At 32.6% G+C, this 21,905-nt stretch overlaps 1 protein-coding gene across 2 annotated transcripts in view; it reads left to right on the top strand.

The window, feature by feature from the left end:
* LOC139523509 (transient receptor potential cation channel subfamily M member-like 2) overlaps positions 1 to 21,491 on the top strand; it is a 49,101-nt gene extending 27,610 nt beyond the window's left edge. For both annotated transcript variants that reach the window (XM_071317575.1, XM_071317574.1), the window contains 9 exons: positions 1,688 to 1,787; positions 5,123 to 5,384; positions 6,177 to 6,254; positions 6,999 to 7,145; positions 9,029 to 9,301; positions 10,781 to 10,976; positions 18,853 to 19,024; positions 20,474 to 20,643; positions 21,315 to 21,491. In XM_071317575.1, the coding sequence (XP_071173676.1) occupies positions 1,688 to 1,787; positions 5,123 to 5,384; positions 6,177 to 6,254; positions 6,999 to 7,145; positions 9,029 to 9,301; positions 10,781 to 10,976; positions 18,853 to 19,024; positions 20,474 to 20,643; positions 21,315 to 21,394 (1,478 nt within the window). In that variant the 3' untranslated portion in view covers positions 21,395 to 21,491. The remainder of the gene's footprint in view (positions 1 to 1,687; positions 1,788 to 5,122; positions 5,385 to 6,176; positions 6,255 to 6,998; positions 7,146 to 9,028; positions 9,302 to 10,780; positions 10,977 to 18,852; positions 19,025 to 20,473; positions 20,644 to 21,314) is intronic.
* Positions 21,492 to 21,905: the final 414 nt, after the last annotated feature.

Here is a 21,905-nt window from a genome sequence, read left to right as displayed (position 1 = left end):
TGGTCAAAGTACGGTTTTCAACACAGACCAATTAGGTCACATCGAACAACAGATTATAAAGTGGCCCTAAAATGAATAGTGTAAATCCATTCAAATGGAAAAACCAAAGGTCTAATCTATAAAACAAAACGAGAAAGGAGACACACTAATGAACCACATCAACAAAAGACAATCACTGACAATCGGGTTCCTGAAGTGCATATTGGATTGGTTATTTAGCATTCTAAAATGACGTGCTTCTTTCACTTTTTGAATAAACCCATGTTCTAAATAAAATAAAATGTGTTTGCACATGCGTATATTGAGTACTGCAGAATAATGAATTTTGTCAAATTGGCAATCATTTAATATATTGCATTAGCTTAAAACACTTCCAAACTCTCAAATAATGCACATGTTGTTATTAATTCATTTATTATGACTGTAATGTGTTGCCATTCGAAATTGACATATTTGACCTAAATACGACAACTGTTCATGATGGCTGTTCAAAACTCCTCCCTCTGAAAAATCACATTCAGTCGTTTGCTTGTTTACAAACAGCAAGAGAGGTTCATGGAAGAGCATACACAAACTCTCTCCACTTATACACATTGGACATAGAAATTACCTTAATTGTCCTAATCAGAATCAAAATAATTGATACAAGCTATATTTTATTGTAGTTTTCACATGGGTAGTCATTATATTCGTGTTATTTTAGCCCTCACTATCGCTCGGGCAAAAATAATCACGAATATAATGCCTACCCTTGTTAGAACTACAATAAAATATAGCTTGCATCAATTATTTCTTAAATACAAAAGATAATAAGTCAAGATTTTCTACCGTTCCGGAATGTAACAAATGTATCGATGACACCAAAAAACAAAAACAGTGCAGAAGTCCTTGATTAGTAATAGATAGATAGGGAAAAAAGGAAAACGAAAGAACATCGGATGACAAAAATAAGCATTTATAATATAGAATAATCATAATAATGTTGCATCAATCTGCAAAGTATATTGATAAATAGTAGTCATCAACAAAATATTGAAAACAACTTAATTATTTTGTATTATTGCTATAGGATACGTGTTTAAACGTGATATAATGCCAATAAAAATTAAGGCTGGAATCTTGATAACCATATGAAATAAGCAGTGTTTGATTTAAAACGTCATGGATTATGTGTTTAAATTTGAGCGACGTATTAACAAAAATGCATAAGTTTACCCTAACCGTTCACATTAAATGCGTACGTCGAGTTATGTACGTATGCTATTTAATTGGAAATCTGTTATATGCCTCATGGGTTTTGCTCATAATTGAATTTCATAAGGTTCGTACTTCTACTCTTTTTTTTTTATGTCTAATGGAGAATTGTCTCATTGACAATTTAATCACAACTTCTTATTTTTATACAATAAAATAAAATAATGGTTTTTTTTTATGTCAAGTTGAGTAGTACAGTTTTGTTATCAACGTATACGTAAACTCTGTTAATTATTCTCTAAGCAGCATATTTTATTAATTTGCATATTCCTTGTTTATAATATGTGGCTTTTGTGAAGTGCAGATAATTCAGATACGTGTGTTACCAAGAAAACCAATTGAAATATCCCATCAATTTTAACATACAATATCTTTGGTTCAATATCATGTTATATAGCAAGTAAATATGATATATAATGTATTGGTATTACAGTAACAGCGGTAATGGCTAGCAGTATATTGAAAAATATGGCGAACAAAGCAACATCAGCGAAGGACAGACAGCTTTACCAAGATCTCCTAGGCCATTCAAGGTTGTTAAAACAATCCATTGTATGACAACAAAACTTTCCTTAATATACTTTGACATCTATGAAAATGAATGCGTCCAAAGTGCCTTTCTGCATTTTATTATATAGTATGTAGTCAACAGGTTTAATTCTTAACATTGTATAATAGATATTCCGAGGCGATAAATAATAACAAGCTGAGATCAGTCAATACATCATATTTAAAACGTGACTTTAGTATGGACTATCGAATGTACAATAAAACATCATACACGTTGCATGTATCTTATGTCATTCATGCAAACCTTTAACATTAAAATTGCCTTTGATGTAGAGCTCAAGATACTGTTCAAAATGCACGTATTTCTACCAAAAAGTAAAATAAAAAAAATATTGAAATCCGAGAAAAATCCAAACGGAAAGTCCCTAATCAAATGACAAAATCCAAAGCTTAACACATAAAAAAAAATGGATAACACTCCAACAGTTCAACCCACGAATGGATAACACTCCAACAATTTAACCCACGAATGGATAACACTCCAACAATTCAACCCACGAATGGATAACACTCCAACAATTCAACCCACGAATGGACAACACTCCAACAATTGAATCAACGAATGGATAACGCTTCAACAATTGAACCCAAGAATGGATAACACTCCAACAATTAAACCCACGAATGGATAACACTCCAACAATTGAACCCACGACAGAATAACACTCCAACAATTGAACCAACGAATGGATGACACTCCAACAATTGAACCAACGAATGGATAACACTCCAACAATTCAACCAATGAATGGATAACACTCCAACAATTCAACCAACGAATGGATAAAACTCCAACAATGGAACCAACGAATGGACAACACTCCAACAATTGAACCCACGAATGGATAACACTCCAACAATTGAACCCACGAATGGATAGCACTCCAACAATTCAACCCACGAATGGATAACACTACAACAATTCAACCCAAGAATGGATAACACTCCAACAATTGAACCCAAGAATGGATGATTCTCCAACAATTCAACCAACGAAAGGATGACACTCCAACAATTGAACCAACGAATGGATGACACTCCAACAATTGAACCAACTAATGGATGACACTCCAACAATTCAACCAACGAATGGATAACATTCCAACAATTCAACCAACGAATGGATAACACTCCAACAATTGAACCAACGAATGGATGATTCTCCAACAATTGAACCAACGAAAGGATGACACTCCAACAATTGAACCCACGAATTGATAACACTCCAACAATTGAACCCAAGAATGGATGATTCTCCAACAATTCAACCAACGAAAGGATGACACTCCAACAATTGAACCAACGAATGGATGACACTCCAACAATTGAACCAACTAATGGATAACACTCCAACAATTCAACCCACGAATGGATAACACTCCAACAATTCAACCCACGAATGGACAACACTCCAACAATTGAATCAACGAATGGATAACGCTTCAACAATTGAACCAACGAATGGATGACACTCCAACAATTGAACCAACTAATGGATGACACTCCAACAATTCAACCCACGAATAGATAACACTCCAACAATTCAACCCACGAATGGATAACACTACAACAATTCAACCCACGAATGGATAACACTCCAACAATTGAACCAACGAATGGATAACACTCCAACAATTGAACCCAAGAATGGATGATTCTCCAACAATTGAACCCACGAATGGATGACACTCCAACAATTGAACCCACGAATGGATGACACTCCAACAATTCAACCCACGAATGGATAACACTCCAACAATTCAACCCACGAATGGATAACATTTTAATTGTCATATCTGATAACAACTTGTAAACGTACAGCAATAGTAAGATCTGCTGAAGTGTATGTCCCATATGTTCATTTTATTGTTTTGGTGTGAATTGTACTCTTGTTTTGGTTTTTTTAAATGGAACTGTACTTTTGCGATAGAACAATTATGTTCATATCACCAAAATTCAGTTTAAATATATATATAAATAAACAAAGATTACTTAATTTGCCTTTTAACCAATCAGATGCAGCTACTTTCATGTTTTGTCACATTTAACACGTAACACGACGGGGACACATCTGGAGAGGGATCTACTGAACCGTCCAGAACAACTGGAATCATCATACAAGTTTTTGTTGCGATTCGTGTTCTTCAGTTTTAAGTTTTTTGTTGTGTTCTGTGTAATGTTTGTCTTCCTTCTTTTTATTTTTTGTCACAGCATTTTAAGTTTGTTTTCGACTTATCAATTGGATAATCCGTTTGGTATTTTTTGTATCACTTCTGAAATAGTTTCAATATATAAATATAAGCAAATATTCCTTGTAATCAATCACATGCAGCTTCTTACATGTTTTGTCACATTTAGCTCAAGTGCTATCATTTAAAGAATGTTTTATTTGTTCCATTGATTTTGAATTTGTTTACAGTACTTTAACGAAACGTTAATCTTCCAGATAGTATAAGATAAGATGCAATTATAATGATATCAATTCGTAGATATGATAATGGTAAAATGTATAATTGATGTCTATAATTGAGTAGTAACACGGTGTTTAAATGGTGCATTTTCTAAGCTCTATTGAAATTGAAATTATACAAATTGAGTGTTTGTCGATATGTACAGCACAGCTGATTGTTTTTTTTTTTAATTTGAAACGGTATGTGGAGTAGTTCAAAATTAAAGTAAATCATTTATCAGCAATCTCTCCATATAGTAACACTTGAACAGCTTTATTATACGATATTGATAAATTTGTATTTGCTCACAGATTTACAAAAACATATTTTTCTAAGTCCTCTTGAAACATGAAAACCATTCTTTAAACCAAATTTTACAAGTAAATAAATGTCTGAATTGCGTGGTGTAATTTTCATTCTTGTGTATTTGTTAGTTACCAGACTAATCGTACAGTCAATTTATGTTTTCATCATATGCGCATTCAGAAAACAATGCCATTTCAATATTACTCGGACCAAAATATTCAAAATTGCAAAACCAAATACTTTCAATTAATACAAGCGTAAATGTTAAGTCACACAACATCCTTATTTTCTTGCCAATACCAACGTCTTGGCATATGGGCTAGTGATACTCTCAGGGATTAAACGTCTACCAGTAGAGGTATCGAAAACTCATAACGAAATATTGGAATTGCCCAAAAATTATAATTGAGGCTCAAATTCCCATAAGAAAAGTGATTTTATATTTGAAAAAAAAACACATTTGGAATGACAAAGTGTCTCTTTTGCAGTAAGCATTGACATAAATGACACTTCATTTATCTTATTATTATTCTCTGCATTAGGTTGTTTGAAGAGAGAGTGGTTCATATGCAGAGCTCATTATATGAGGAAAGTGAATATGATGCTATGTCGCTTATGGAAAAAAAAGATGACGTTTGGGGAATTCATGTTTCTCCAATGATATGTGCGCATGAGCACAATATGATAGATGTTATAGGCCATCCCTGCATTCAACGACATCTAAACAGAATATGGTATAATGAACAAATATGTTTCCCTATCGGTACCTCTGAGGCAGCAGCAAAGTTTTGGGACTGTTTCAGGGTAAAGCCAATTTCATTTATAATTGCACATTTAGAAATGTAATTGGGGTTGTCCTCCGTTATCTTGAATTATATAGCACATGAAGCAGAACGTAACAGGTTTAGAAATTTTAACGAGGTCGGCAAATTTTGATACAGGAATGCAACTTGATTACTAATAGAAACAAATATATTAGGCTCTTATCACTCATATGTTACAAAATTGAATATTTTGCTCGATTTCGAAATATATTAATATTTGTGTACTAAGGGGAGGTAGTTCGGAAAAAAGTATATTTATAAAGAAATCTTTAGGACATTTTTCAATATTATGTTATAGAAGAAAAAAAAACGTACAGTGAACACATTTATCCTTTTTAAATTTTGAAAGAATTTGATAAGAGGTATTATTTAATTCTTAATTTAAAAATTATATCATTTAGTTTACCTTCTATTCACATTATGATGCCTTTTCTGTATGATCCATACAACGTATGTAATTTTCCAAACAACCGACATCTAGAAAACAAGCACCCTGAACTAACAGAATTATTACATTTTTATAAAATTTATACGAATTCTAGTATAGTTTTGTTTATACTTCCATGCAATGTGTCCGATTGTAATCATTTGATATTAGTAAATAATGAAAGTCGTAATTTCAAACTATACTTGAATTGATACGAAGAACAAACATGTTTAAGAGTGTCATTTTTATCATGTTATCCTTCATATTGTCATTATAGATATATACATTTCATTATTACAATGATGAAGAATGTCATATTAACTGCTTGAATCTTTTTTGATACAGAATGCATGTTGTTGTAATGGGTGTACCAGAAGGATTCAAGCATGGTTTTCCCCATTGATGAAGTTTTTTATTCATTATGTAAGATAACTTTTTTTAAGTATTTGTACTCATTATTGTTATTTGATTTCTATAAAAATGGGTTGATATACTTAATTATTGATGTTTGATTTGTGTTGAATTTTTGGAACGTCATACTTACACATGCACGCCAAAACAGACGTGTCTCACAACTTGGACTTATTATTCTTGCTATTACTCCTAATCTCAGCTTTCATAGCACTGAAGCATCGAATGCCATTATAAATCTCTCATTTATGCATTGTATTTGCCAATTTCGACATAAAGACATTTTACACTTGATCTGAGTTAGTGGTGAGCAAATACCTTAGAAATTATATTCTTATTTATTTATTTTTTGGTGTTCTAAAACGAGAAGTTCTAAAAGTGCACTTAGTGATAGGACGCGTTACTTCCCGTGAAATCACTTATGACACAATATCAATAGAAAACTTTAATAGAAAATTAATCTACGTTAGCAACCAGTCAATCAAAAGGTAAATAAGAAGATGAAAGATAAATTTATCCATGAAAAATGCAAGCTTGATTATTTGTGAGAAAGAAAGAGGTAAAAATTGGTTTCGGTTTTTTGTTCCAGTCGAAGTTGGCTCCATTGCTGTTCTTTCCCTGGTTCCGTTGTCGAATATTACATTTCTCCACACAAGTATTAGTAATGAACAGCTGAAGATGACGATGATTAATTGAATGTGAATAAAGTTAATTGCTTTAAACAAGTTTAATTAACATATTTTTAATATTTTTTAGATTTTTCTGATGGCATTAATTATAGAGTTCAGTGCTTTTGTTCTTACTGACCTAAAGATAATATCAAGTATCAGTGACATTGGAATTTATGAATGGCTACTGTATTTGTGGTTATTTGCAGACCTTCTAGAGGAGTTTGGGTTTCCAGTGAGTATAAAGAGTATGCAGTCCAATAACATTTCAACTCTTCTGTTATCTAATTATAATAACTAGACACCAAAACTATGTTCAGTCAATTGAATTATTATCACCCTTCAAACTACATTTATGCTTATGTAGGAAGCCTGTCTCTCTATTTCAAACTGTCTAGTATAAACAAAGTTGATGAACTAGAGTTACTTCAAAGACAATTCTAAAATTTAATTTAAAATTAAAAAGTTTAGACATTTATTCAAAATTTTAAAATACTACATGCCGTCTTTGGTCATTTCGCGATTTTTCTCCAAAATGTTCTGATAATAATATATAACTTATTGATCACTAATGTATCCTCGTGTCATGTGTTTTCGTACTAATATCAATTTTCACTGTTGAATTTTTATTCAGGTTTTTACTAAAATATTAAGAGCATGTTTTGTCGAATGTTTTTAGCTATCTAAATGTTTTGTCAAGTGTTACTACGATTTTTTATTGTTTCCGATTACTTTGGGATTGTGGTATGTCAAAAAAACGGCGTCATATGTTTTCGTATGAATTAAAAAATTGGATCAATACACGGACAGGAAATGACTTTAAAGTCCGGAAATGAGCAGTTATAAAGTCGTGATTCTGGTAATCGCTTAAATCGTAAAAAAAGTTATTAAATACTTTTCAGCACTAAAAATAACAAGTAAATAGTGTTAGTTTGTGTTTCGTGAAAATTGTTACATTTTGATTTATTTCAGTTTTGCACTGGGTTTCTACATTGGACATTATTTTATTGAAATTAAAATGCAGTTTTTAAAATTTTGGATTAAATATAACAATTTAAGACTGTTTTTAATTCTATGTGTCACGGATGTATAATAAAAATTGTCAATAGAATATTGAATGAAATGGATTTTGAACAACCATTTTATATAAGAACCATGATAATTTTAACTCGCTGGTTTGTAATAAAAATGACAAAAAAAAAACACATGACAGTCACATGTCTTGAAGATCTGGTGTCCTAAAGGTAGAAAATATAGCTATACTTCATATAACCCCACAGAATTATTCTCAACAACTATTCTAGTGATGCGTATTTTGGACATTAAATAAAAATGGCTGAAAAGGTAAATTTAATTTAATTAGTTCTTACGTCTTTAAAAGCGACTTTGAGTATGTCATACATTTGTCACGTTGTAGTGTTGTTGTTGTACCAAATATAGAAACCGATAAACACCCCACAATGTACGCGTGTGCAATTGAAACCAACGAAATGTGCTTGATACGAAAACATATGACATACGAAAACATATGACACGACGATAATCATAATTTTCATTGACTGATGGTAAACGCTACTTTAAGCACTGTTGTACTATTTTTTGGTGGTCATCTTTTTATTTTCATAGGAAGCCAGAGTGATCGGAGAGAACCACCGTCTTTCGATAGAAAAACTAACAAGCCTATTCAATCAAGATTTGATTCGCACCTAAAACGTACCACATTCGTTTACACAATATCAGTGTTGTTAATCGTCTGCTTCATACAATACCTGACATTTTGGTTTTCTTTTGGTTTGTAATTTAGTGCATCAGTTAACTTACTGTTTCCTCCTATTTGATAATTTGTTGACGCCCTTCTATTCGGATTTGTTACGATATAACACATTTATTCATAAAAATATGAATATGAAATAAGTACTGTCACACCATATAAAGGATTTTCCACGTGTACAAGGTAACAGCAAATGTTGATAACAGTAACATAAAACAAAGCCTATTACAGGGAAACATGCAAACAGCGATTGATGAAAATTTGTAAGTACTTATGTAGTTTTATGTTTCGCCAAATAAAAAAAAAACAATTTAATAAACCATTTTTATTTTTTAATTTCATTTCAGAATTTGATAAGACCACGTATGTTTAGACGTCGGAAGCATACATATTGGTTTAAAATGAAAAGATTTCTTTTCAATTTTTGGACTATTCTTACGTTTTTGTCGCATGTAGTTTTAATTCAAGCTATATGGGTGAGATTTTTCACCTCATCCGTCTACCATAGAGCATCACTCAGACTTTACAGCCTTGGTTTGTTTTTGATGTATATGAGATTTCTACAGTGCATGATCGTACACAGTTACTTTGGACCTAAAATCATCATGATTGGTGAAATGGTAAGTTGTTTAAATATACATTTATTTTCGTGGGTACCAATTAAAATTATATATTTTCGTTGATATTTGATGTTGGGGTTTTACAAAGTCTGTATACACGCCCATAGGTTTGTCTGCTCTGTTGAATATTGAAAAATCGTTGTTCACCTTCATAAACTCCTCGATAAAATTGTTCCCACGAATTGTTACTGATTCTAATAAGACGTGATGCTTTCGCTTTGTGAACAAACCCATGGTCTAAATCCAATAAAATGTGTTTGCACATGCGTATATTGACTTATTTAGAATGATGAATTTTATCAAATTATCGTGCACTTTTAAAATATATTTCCTTAACTTTGAAACACTTTCAAACTCTTAAATTGTGCACATGATGTTACTAATTCATTTGTTATGACTGTAATGTGTTGCATTCCGAAATTGACTATTTGACCTAGATACGACAACCGTTCATGCTGGCTGTTCAAACTCCTTTCTCTGAAAAATCACAGTGCCAGCCGTTTGCTTCTTTACAAACAAAAAGGAAGGTTCATGGAAGAGCTTACACAAACGCTTTTACACTTATACTTATCGGACATAGAAATTACATTAATTGTCCTATTCATAATCGAAATAATTGATTCAAGCTATACTTTATTGTAGTTTTAACATGGGCAGGCATTGCATTCATGCTATTTTAGCCATCACTATCGCTCGGGCAAAAATAATCACGAATATAATCGCTCGGGCAAAAATAATCACGAATATAATCGCTCGGGCAACAATAATCACGAATATAATGCCTACCCATGTTAAAACTACAAAAAAGAATAGCTTGCATAAATTATTTCTTAAGTATTTACACTTTAGGTATTTAGTTTAATAGTGTCTCTGAATATTCTTCTGACGTAATGCTTTAATCACATTTTAATTGAACCGTCTATATTTTTAAAATTGTGATGGAATATTTTATGGGAACTTGTGTGATATTAAGTAATTATTATAGCAGACAATGGTGCATACAAGTGTAAATACGTTTATATAATAAACAGTATATCGGTCTATTTCATGAAAATAGAAGAGGAGAAGATATAGGACACTCCAAACATATCTGACAGATTTAAATGCCAATTGAAAACAGGCACGATGTCATTATTTTCGCTGAAACCTTCCGATTGTTAAATTTTCTCACAAATTACGGTGAAAATATTATGATATCATAAGTTTATTTTAATCAACAGTAATCTATGCAATTCGTTGACAATTTGTTATTTGTTTTGGCCATTTATCTTTATGAAAATGTATATTTGTCTTTTTGTATACGTTATGGAAAGAAATATACCGATTTATATCTATGTACTGTCATCTATTACAAAGACACTTTGGATAAAAACCGCATAATTATCGTATATCGAAATCATTTCATTTTTGTCAAATTCAAATTCAGATATGTTTATTGGAATTTGCTTCTACTTATGTTTTTTTAATTCATTTTTGTAGCTTCTGGAGTTGTTTAAATTTGTCTGGATTTTGATTATATTCATGATGTGTACAGGTGTGTTGTATCATGCAAACATGTATCCCAGTCATTATGACATGTGGTCACCAGAAGGTGTGCAGTACTGGCGAATCTGGAAAATAATAGCATTGCCTTACTGGCAAATTTACGGAGAGCTTTTTTTGGAAGATCTTCAAGGTATGATAATATTCAAATATCAAACATCATTGTGTTTAAAATAAAGATTTACATATTGGTTTACCTATGCTCAAAGCTTAAAATTTCATATGGAATATACCAAACAAAAAACAAAACCGGAGTCATCACATGCAACAAAATGATTATTATCTACTAATATGCATAAAATGCATACCCTTCTTTTCGAATCGTTACGATATATAGACAATAACTGTTTAGTGTCTTTAAATATCAAATTTGTACGAGGCTAGGAAACAAGGTGTATGCGAGCTTTTAGCGAGCTATTACACCTCTTACGAGTCGAGTACAAATACAGCTGATATTTAAAGACACTAAACAGTTATTGTCTTTATCCTGCAATAAATTCTGTATATTATTTGTGTTTTGAAAGACACAAAAACACATGTTTTGCATTTATTTTCGATTTGAAATCCCTTGAAGCCCGTGTAGTAATACGATACAGTAATCACACATTCAGCTAAAGACGGGTTCGCAAAAAAGGAATCTCGAAAGATCAACAAAAATACATCGCTCAAGGTGAATAATTACATATTTTAACATAGCAACTAATTTCAACAGTAAACAAAAACATTGTCCAATTTGAAACAAGAGTGTACGAGTTGTCCTACGCTTCAGACTCGACATTCACTTAACATGCATGCTGAAATTGTCATGGTTGTTTTGTTACACAATCATACACATTCAAGTTTTGAAATCGATATTTGTCATCGTAGAAAAGACTGCTGCTCATGTGTGTATGTTATCAGAAGATTGGTGTGATTCTTATTGCTCTAAAGAAATGTTTGAAAACAAACAGAACGTATAAAAGTAATCGTTAATTCGCTATTAATACTCATTGGAATGCGATTGCAATACACATTCTGAGGTAACGCAGGTTCATACAATACTCAGTCCGGCAGTGGGCGGAGCTTTAACGCGATATCTGTATAGTATACAGATACAGAATAGCGATATCTGTAGGGTATAGAAGAACACCCAATTGCAGGATAAATACAGGTAATATAACACTGTCGTGGGAGATCAAGATACTTATCTGTAAAATCTCTTTTGGCTCTGACTAATGCACTATAAAATTAAATGGAAATGGGGAATGTGTCAAAGAGATAATAACTCGACCATAGAGCAGAAAAACAGCCAAATATCTTCAATAGGTCTTCAACACAGCACGAAAATCCCGCACCCAGAAGCTGGCTTCAGCTGGCCCTTAAACAAAAATATGTACTACTAGTAATTCAGTGATAAAGAACGTCATACATTTGTGTCATACCAAACTCCAAAACTCATTTACAAAAACTAATATTAATAATCATACATACATGTTGGATGTGTACGTATTGATAATTTAGTCTTAGATGCATGATTTTTTTATTAGTTGTTAGCTGTCAGATAACTGCGAGTACTCTCAGATATGTTCCAAGTGTCTTTTAGTTGTTGGGATGTACACGGCCACGTCCACTTGTATTTTGGTCTATCTGATGAGTTAATATAAAAAAGAAGATGTGGTATGATTGCCAATGAGACAACTATCCACAAAAGACAAAAATGACACAGACATTAACAACTATAGGTCACCGTACAGCCTTCAACAATGAGCAAAGCCAATAAGCCTTTTTCAACTAATTTTTATAGTTCGTTCTTATGTTCTCCTGTTATACCACTGTCCCAGGTTATTGGAGGGAATTAGGATCCCGCTAACATGTTTAACCCCGCCACATTATGTATGCATGTGCCTGTCCCAAATCAGGAGCCTGTAATTCAGAGAATATGTGTTACATATTTGTTTTCCGTTCATTTTCTTAATATAAATAAGGCCGTTAGTTTTCTCGTTTGAATTGTTTTACATTGTCATTTCGAGACCTTTTATAGCTGACTTTGCGGTATGGGCTTTGCTCATTGTTGAGGGCCGTACGGTGACCTATAGTTGTTAATTTATGTGTCATGTTGGTCTCCTGTGGACAGTTGTCTCATTTGCAATCATAACACATCTTCTTTTTTATATATACAAGATTTACCCGAGGGTATCACCATCCATGAAAATACTGATTTTATGTTACAAAACAATCAAATCAATATTAATACCAAAATATGCCATCTTTTATGATCTGACAACATTACCATAATAACATCCCTTCGGAATAAGTCTGTTAGCTTTTGAGGTGAATGCCGACATAATTGTGCTTTGCAAAGAAGATTATCATAAAAGATTGGATGTGAAATATCTGAACGTATAAGATGTCGGCATGTTGATTTATAGTTACGAATGATATCCTTGATTGTACTTGAAAATGCTCTGTTTGAATAGTTTTTAACAGTACACCTTATGTGTTTCTAAAATATGTTTCTTCATTACATTAACTGACTATTGATGTAAAAATAAGGAGGTGTGGTATGATTTCCTTTGGGACAACTATCCACTAAAGTTCAAATGAAGTTGATATAAGCAATTTTAGGCACTCAATATATAAAAATCATTCCTTTTATCGGAGTTTTTAAAATCTTTATAAAAGTTTCTGGTGTTTTACTGAAATATCTAGATCTATGAAAGGACAGTTATTGCTATAGCAATACCTTTCTTTACATGTATTATTGTGTTTATGCCCCACCTACGATAGTAGAGGGGCATTATGTTTTCTGGTCTGTGCATCCGTTCGTTCGTTCGTCCGTTCGATTGTTCGTCCGTCTGTCCCGCTTCAGGTTAAAGTTTTTGGTCGAGGTAGTTTTTGATGAAGTTGAAGTCCAATCGACTTCAAACTTGGTACACATGTTCCCTATGATATGATCTTTCTAATTTTAATGCCAAATTAGAGATTTTACCCCAATTTCACGGTCCACTGAACATTGAAAATGATAGTGCGAGTGGGGCATTTGTGTACTGAGGACACATTCTTGTTTTATTATTAAAAGCCAGCGTCGAATGGATGTTAATGTTTTATTTGTGAATCCACACATCATGTTATTAGTGGAACATTTGAAAAAAAATGGTGAAGACGATTATAGAACATCTGTCTTGTTGGTATTTTTGTGTTTAAAATTGAGAATGGAATTGTTTTTTGTTCAAATGACCCAGAAATTCAAACTGAGAGAAATTACGCATCTAAATGTATAAAAAAACAGGCAAAACTAAGAATTGACAAATAGGACCAAATTTTAGAGGAAGCTGGTATTTGGTGTAATATTTTCATAGCAATTTGACAGGGTAAAAAGGAAAGGAAAATCCAAAAAAACATAATGGCAATTGTTCACAAAAAATCTGAAAAAGGATATCGCCTGGCCACAAGACATGGTATCTTGTTTGAACCAGTTCGAGGTTGCTAATTCCCTTTATTTATTTATTTTTGGGGGGAGGTTGGGATGTTTTTACTGAACACTATTCTCTCCTGGGTATGTCGTAAAATCTGATTCATTTTTTTCAAATGTGGATATGGTGGTAAAAACAGATGCAAAGCATATTATTTTAATATGTTGTGTTTAATATTTTAATATATCATGTGCCTAACATTTAAAAAAAAAATGGCGTTATCATTTTGATATATTGTGCTTAACATTTTACAATTCATGTTTATAATGATGTTTTAATATGCTTTTATCGAATATAAATAAAACTAATTCCTCATTTCAGTTATTATGTATAATCCCTGGCATTTTTTCTAGTGATAATACATAATCCCTGAAAATTTTAGTGATTATACATAATCCCTAAACCAGCCAGTGATTCTACATAATCCCTGATAATTTCAGGGATTCTACTTAATCACTGGTTATACAAATCACTGTAAGATATATAGAGATATCTTAATGATTTAACAAACATATTATCATCAAGATAGATGTAAGTGTATTTTTAATTTACCAATTAGATGAAATTAAGACGTGTCTTTAGTAATTTAATTGATAAAATGAAAATACACACATACAATTCAATTTCAATTCTTTATTACTTTAAGCACATTATGCTTATCGTTGCAATAAATACAAATACATTTTTATAACACAACATGTCATAATACATCAGAGAAGCAAATAAATAACAAGTATTGACCAATTACAGTTCGGACCTATGATTAAGTGCATTAAACAAGAACTTACACAAATTACGCAAATCTTTTACATTTGCAGTGCTGAGAAGTTGAACTTATTTGAACGACGATGGACGTCTATAATAATAAGGTTTAATAAACTGTTAAAAAAATGGCTAGTATTGTTGATCAACAGGATAAATTTTATCCAGAAGTTCAGCAATTTGCTGAGAATAATACATCTAAGCACAACCATCTTTATACTAGGGACAAATTGAATGAGTTAATTTCTAAAGTTAAAAATGCAAAAGAGGTATCGCAGAAAAGTGACCAAGACAGACATTTGCTAAAGAAATATGATGCTATTGAAGTTGCAGATATAGAAATGGCGCTTCGTGCAATTTCAGAAAAATAGATCATATCACAGAGTAATTGATCAATCGCCTTTTCATGCTCTGTTTGGTTCTGACCCAAAGATAGGTTTTTCTTCATCTTCTTTGCCCAAGGAAATTTTGCCAAATCTTGAAACTGAGGAAGATCTGGAGAAAGTGTTTAAAGAGGTTTCAGAGGATAACAGTGAAATTGAGATTTATGGAACGGATGAAAACACAGATGCTGAATCGGTAGAATCAGAAAGAGAACTTAACGATTCTGGATCAACAAGTACAACTATTGAAGTAGTATCAGAGAAATTCGAAACCCCAATCATTCGTGCTAGAAAAAGTGCATTGTCTGGCCAACAAATCAAAGCAGATGTCCTTACAAGAAATACAAAACAGAAACTGAGTGAGTTATCTGTTGGAGACAACGTTATTATCCCAATACCACAATATGACCGAGTACCGACCGTTCCGAGGAACATACAGTAGTTGTTGTAGGAGTAGGAAATTTTGGATATCGTGTAGGGACAATAGCTGGTAATTTATCAGGAGTCTTAAGCAAAAACCAACTAGAATCAATTAGTGACTCTTCTTTGTCCGTTACACAAATTACAGATTTACAACTTTCCCTAAGGGAAGCTGTGAAAAAAATTCAAAAACTGGTGGACAGGGTTATCTGTCTTGCAAATGTAAAGGCGGTTGTAACAATTCAAAGTGTAAATGTAAAAAGCAAAATGTATTGTGTAATTCATGGTGTCATGGTTCGCTAACCTGCTCAAACAAATAAGAACACTATATATTATTGTATAGTATTGTAAATAGAGGTATCAGTGTGTTTCATATTGATACGTAATTAAAATTGGATTTATCTTTTATCATTTGATTTGAAACTTATTATATTTAAAATATTGTACAAGTTATAAGTGAAATTTAACCTTATTTTGTACAAATTACAGGCACTTTTTGTACAAATTACAATTTGTACAAAGTCAAAATACAAATTATAATTTGTACAAAATGATAACTTTTACACAACATATACAAAGAACTAATATAGATAGATCGAAGTCTTTTGCACTCGTAGTTAAACCATGGTTTGTCATCTTTATATCGGGTCGTCTTACTACGGGTACGTTTACAAGTATTATTTGAATTATGTGAATTACAAAAGAATGGTGAAATAATGTCCATCAAGTTGGAGGTAAACGATTCAACATAATTGTCAACACCATCTTGGGATTTCTCATTATCAGAAAAATATTATCTGGCTAAGTGAACCACTGTTTAAAGTTAAAGACTCATAACAGTGATCTTTTAGTTCTTCCTTCCATCGGTAACTTTCATATGAGTTGTTTGACGTACCACTGTTACGCTCAGGTTCTTGTGAATCGTGCAATATGTAAAGGCGCGTCGTCACTAAAAGAAGTGAAGTTACAAACAATAAACTGGTCTATAATGTGTAAAAAGTCATATGGAGCCAATAAGTAGTCCACAACACTCATTTCCCGAGAACCGCAAAATGTATAGTCATTAGCTATTAAAGACATCCTTATGCCGACTGTTCAAAATACGTAGACCAGTGCTTTTACACAGATTTAACAATTTTAACCCTAACTCATTACTACTTCGATCTGGATTTCTTCTTACTGGTAGATTTGTGTCACTTAAATACCCAAAAATATGGTTGAAACTATCAAAAATGGGGCCACATACATGGTTATTTATTATAAAATCATTAACTATAGCAGTTCTTGCATTCATATCACCTAGTAAAAATACTCATGAAGTTTCTGATGACTATTTTTCAACAGAATTTAACAAATCATAGAAAAAATCACAATTATACATTTTATAATATTTGAATAGGCAGGAGGCAAATATATACATCCAATAAAATAATCAAACCTACAAGTTGATGTATCGTTTGACACCTTGAGCCATATAATTGTATCGTTCTGAATATATATAAACAGTTTTTTATTAACAAATATAGTCCACCGCCTTGTTTATATTTACTTTTTGACCAAATATAACTATCTACAATAGCATCAAATGACTTATCAATCCAACACTCAGACAAAATAACAATATCATATGTTTGAACGTAAGATAAAAAAAAAATTGACTCATAAGTTTATCATGTAAACCACCATTAATGTTCCAATACAAAAAGTTAATAAAGGAGATGCTTCTCGATGTGTCCTAATCTGGACCTGTGTGTATATCTGCTAAAACTTCAAAGTGGGACCCACTAGACGAGCCATCACTCACTGAAGATTTACTAGGTTGTATACTTGAAACGCTCTGCGGCTCGGTGTTTTTTCGGCCACTGACAACCCTAGACCCGACGATGTATCCGACATTCTATCACCTGACTGATCACGACGTGTAATTTTGACTAGTTCGTTTGATATAACCACAGTCTGCTCACCATCAATAAAATGTTTATCTTTATTAAACGAGACTCTTTTACCTGCCTCCTTTGCTTTTTTATACACAGGAAATAATAGTTTACATTTTTCATGTATAGCTTTCGGAAAGTGTTCAGAAATTGAAATGGTTGACTCTTCTAATTTTCGAAAGTTTTGACGTACAGTGTCCCTCTGTTGACGTTTTGTAATTTTTTTAATTATGAGGCACGGCTTACTCACGAATTGCTTTCCCATCCAAAAGGCAGATGCTATTTATACAATATAACACTTATATTAAATCGCGGGATATATTGGTTGGGGGAATAACAATTTCGACTACGGTACGGGTGGATAGGTAGTGAACATATTTATAGTAGGAATTAAGTATTAATGATGCGAAAGGTGTATTATATACCTACTTAACAATTTACCTTTTACGATCTCGGACCAGAAATTCATTTTTTATATATATATACACTGCGCTCTGATGCTCAATGCACCTATAAAGTCCTCAAAATCTATCACCAGTCCTTACAAGAAAATGTGGCTACTACACACATCAAAGGTGGATCTAAAAGATTATAAAGAATCGGAAAAAACAAATGCCTGCTACTTTAGGTCTCCTTATTCCGACTTACATATATAGCGTTGAGAGCAACTTGACTCTTACTAAGGTCAAACACTTCGATAAACTAAGATCGGTTTATACATGCTTTATAAGTACCCTAGCTGGATCACAATACACATGATAGAAAGGAGTACATGCTTTTTATAGTACACATCATTGGCGGATCCAGAGGGGGTGTCCGGGGTTGGACCCCCCTTTTTTTGGCCGATAAATGCATTTGAAAGGGGATATATAGTTGGATCCCCCTCCCCTTCGTCCTGGTTTGGGACCATCCTTAAAGCTTTTAAAAATTGGCTAGATCCGTTACTGCACATCATTGTACTCTAAAATGCTTATGTCATGCAAACAAAAAAGAGAACATTAAGATAATTCGAGAAAACAGTTGTGTGTTCTCAGACATAAAATATTGTTTTTTCACAGGCGACAACAATGGTGTCAATGGAAACTGTACATTTGAGACTTCTGTATGGGAAAATCAGCCGGGGACGTATGAACGTTGTGTTGATTACGACTGGGCGGTAATCGTCATTGCTGCCTTTTACATGCTGATCACGAACTTACTGTTGGTTAACCTGATTATTGCCTTGTTCACGTAAATATTACTCTTTACTGTTTTACTTTTAATTCTTAAATGTTTTACTTTTAATTAATTATACATGGTACGCTGTTTCTGTGATACTTTTACAGGTGTATTATTAATGGTTCATGAGCTACGATATCGACAAAAACATAATATATGATTATTCGAGATGGCTTGTAAAACTAAGATTTGTTGGCAGTACTGGCCACAGCTTTTTTATTATAATTAATTTAAATATTTACACACAGATAGATACAAATATATATATTGTTCAACAAGATAGGTCTTACGATATGTATTGTTCAACAAGATAGGTCAAACGATATATATTGTTTAACAACATAGATTCAAAGATATATATTGTTCAACTAGATGGATTCATAGATAATTCATCTATTGCATAGATCATTTTTTGCTTACCTCTCTGGCAATCTACAGATAATTAGATAGATTCATATATAACTATTTTTTGCCATTGATTGTTTTTGTTTCAAATGTTCATAAAAGTGGAATTTTGAAATGATATTTTGGTATTAGCAGTCAGTTTGATTCAGTTTTGTCACAATAAATTGACAAAAACACTGATGAATTATTACTTCCAAGTCTATATTTAAACCTCATTTGGATATGTAGGCATGCGACCTGTGGTTTAACTTTTATTGAAAATTGGTTGCGCATGTGCAGTGATTGCAACTTTAAACTATGAAAATCATTAGTAAGAATGTCGCTAGTTGATTCAACCCACCAAAAATAAGTATTTTACAGAATGTTAGCAGAGGAATAGATACGTTTAGATCTATAAAATATGATAAAAAAAACAATAAGAAAATCGACATTGTACTGTTTCATGTGCTGACCTGTTTTGTATTGTATTTTATGTTTACCTTTTTGATTAACGGGGGTCACATGTCATCAACAATTTTCTAAGACAATAGCGATAGTTTATAAATGGTTTCTAGTCAAGAGTACACACGAAATGTTGATATTCTTATATCATTCAATACATTGTGTATTCTTTTTTCTCTTCACGTTAACATACCAGCGATTGTGTAGTGGTTTGAAGAACCGTGGTATAGTGGTTAACGCATCGGACTTCTAACACAAAGGTTCCTGGTTCGATCATTGTTTCGGGTGAAAATTTTAGGGACTGAATTCAGTTTCGGCTCTCCCTTGACACCATTTGCGAGTATAATCTTGAGGAAACGATGATAGTCAGTCGGAAGGGTACGATAAATGGCTGACCCGTGTTTAGAGAGAGACATATGTCTTGCACGTAAAAGACACCTCTGTAGATTTCGAAAAAGAGCAGGCTAATGCCACTACAAGGCAGCACTCGCACCCGCAAAGTGGAAAGGGAGTAGGATATGGTACTTCAGAAAATGTAAAGAGAATTTTTTTTCGCTTGATTGAGTATTTCCAAAAGAGTAAATCACTGTTTATATCGACATGTTATTTTTTCAGTTCTCGTTTTGAAGAAGTGCAAAAGGACTCGGACAAACTGTCGAAATACTGGAGATACTCAGTAATAACGCAATATAGAAACCGACATCCTGTTCCATTGAATCTGTTATTTCTACCATGGAGAATATGGAGAAATTGTTGCAAACAGCAGTGTGATTGTAGGAAAGAAGGTATGTTTAACGAAATGTTATATGTGATTCCTATTGTCATTTCATTCACACACAAAAACACAAAAAACACGATCACTTAATAAACAGTATGACGTTACGCACGGTATATACTACTTATAATTGAACAGATATATCATGTTATGGAGAGGTATTTTTCACAGATACCCCTCCATAACATGATATATCTGTTCAATAATAAGTAGTAAAACGTCTTGCCATAGAAACAGTTCAATTTCGACTGATGTGATTCATTTGTTGGTGACCACATTATATTTTTGATAATTTGACCGTACAAGGAGATTTCATAATTAAACCACGTCCCCTACTGGTTCAAATTATGACCATTATTCCCTGAAAGATATTTTTAGAACTATAGTTTTGTTGAAAAAAGGGGATAATAACCGTACATAGTAAGCAAATATTTATGAAAAAGGACAAATGTGAATTTCAGTTTGGAGACCTGATATGTATATTTGGCTTACTCGGCCATGATGGTGATTTATGAAAATAATAATTATTATAAAAAGATATATATGAAGCTAATTGGAAACAGACGTGTTAAATGCCAAATTAACGACATAAGCTTAAAATATGCTGCATCCGGTATGAATCTGGTATTTTACTTCACTGTGTATCAATTTGCAATTTTCATGAGATTGAAATACTTTCAGATGTTAAAACAGTGAGCCAAGAAACACAGAATCTACATGCTGTAAAATGTCTGTATTTTGAGTCCATGAAGAAAAAGTAGGAACAAACGTTTTATGACAAACAAATAGGTTTATAGGGAATAACATTGATATGTAAACCGTTGTACAAATGTTAGAACACGAATTTAAAAACCTGAATAGTTTTTCTTTAGATGTTGATCCCTGCATATATAAATAAGAGGAGTGTATCGGAATACCTTTTACAGCCGATTGCATTGAGAGTGTAGGTAAATGTAATATGTATGATTAGCTTACTTGCTAGCTGAACTGCGAAGTCATTATTAGTTAAGGTATATTACCCTCCTTTCGAAGTAGTCAGTAGTCTAGTCCTACAGACAGATAGATTGTTTATCTGTCAGACTAAGTCTACACTTAAAGGAGGGTAGTTTATACCTAACATAATAATGCCTTCACGGTTCTGCTAACAAGCAAGCTAACCAAACATATTATCTTTCCCTACACACACAATGCAATCGGCTGTAAGTCTTCCACTCCGATTTCACGGCTATCTGTTGATAGAGAAAACATTTCTTATGTTCACTTCTCCTCTTT

This window comes from Mytilus edulis, chromosome 5, assembly GCF_963676685.1.
Source record: "Mytilus edulis chromosome 5, xbMytEdul2.2, whole genome shotgun sequence".
NCBI classification, from domain to species: Eukaryota; Metazoa; Mollusca; class Bivalvia; order Mytilida; family Mytilidae; genus Mytilus; species Mytilus edulis.
The sequence above is the reverse complement of the archived record's forward strand: the minus strand, read 5'-3'. Positions and strand labels throughout refer to the sequence as shown.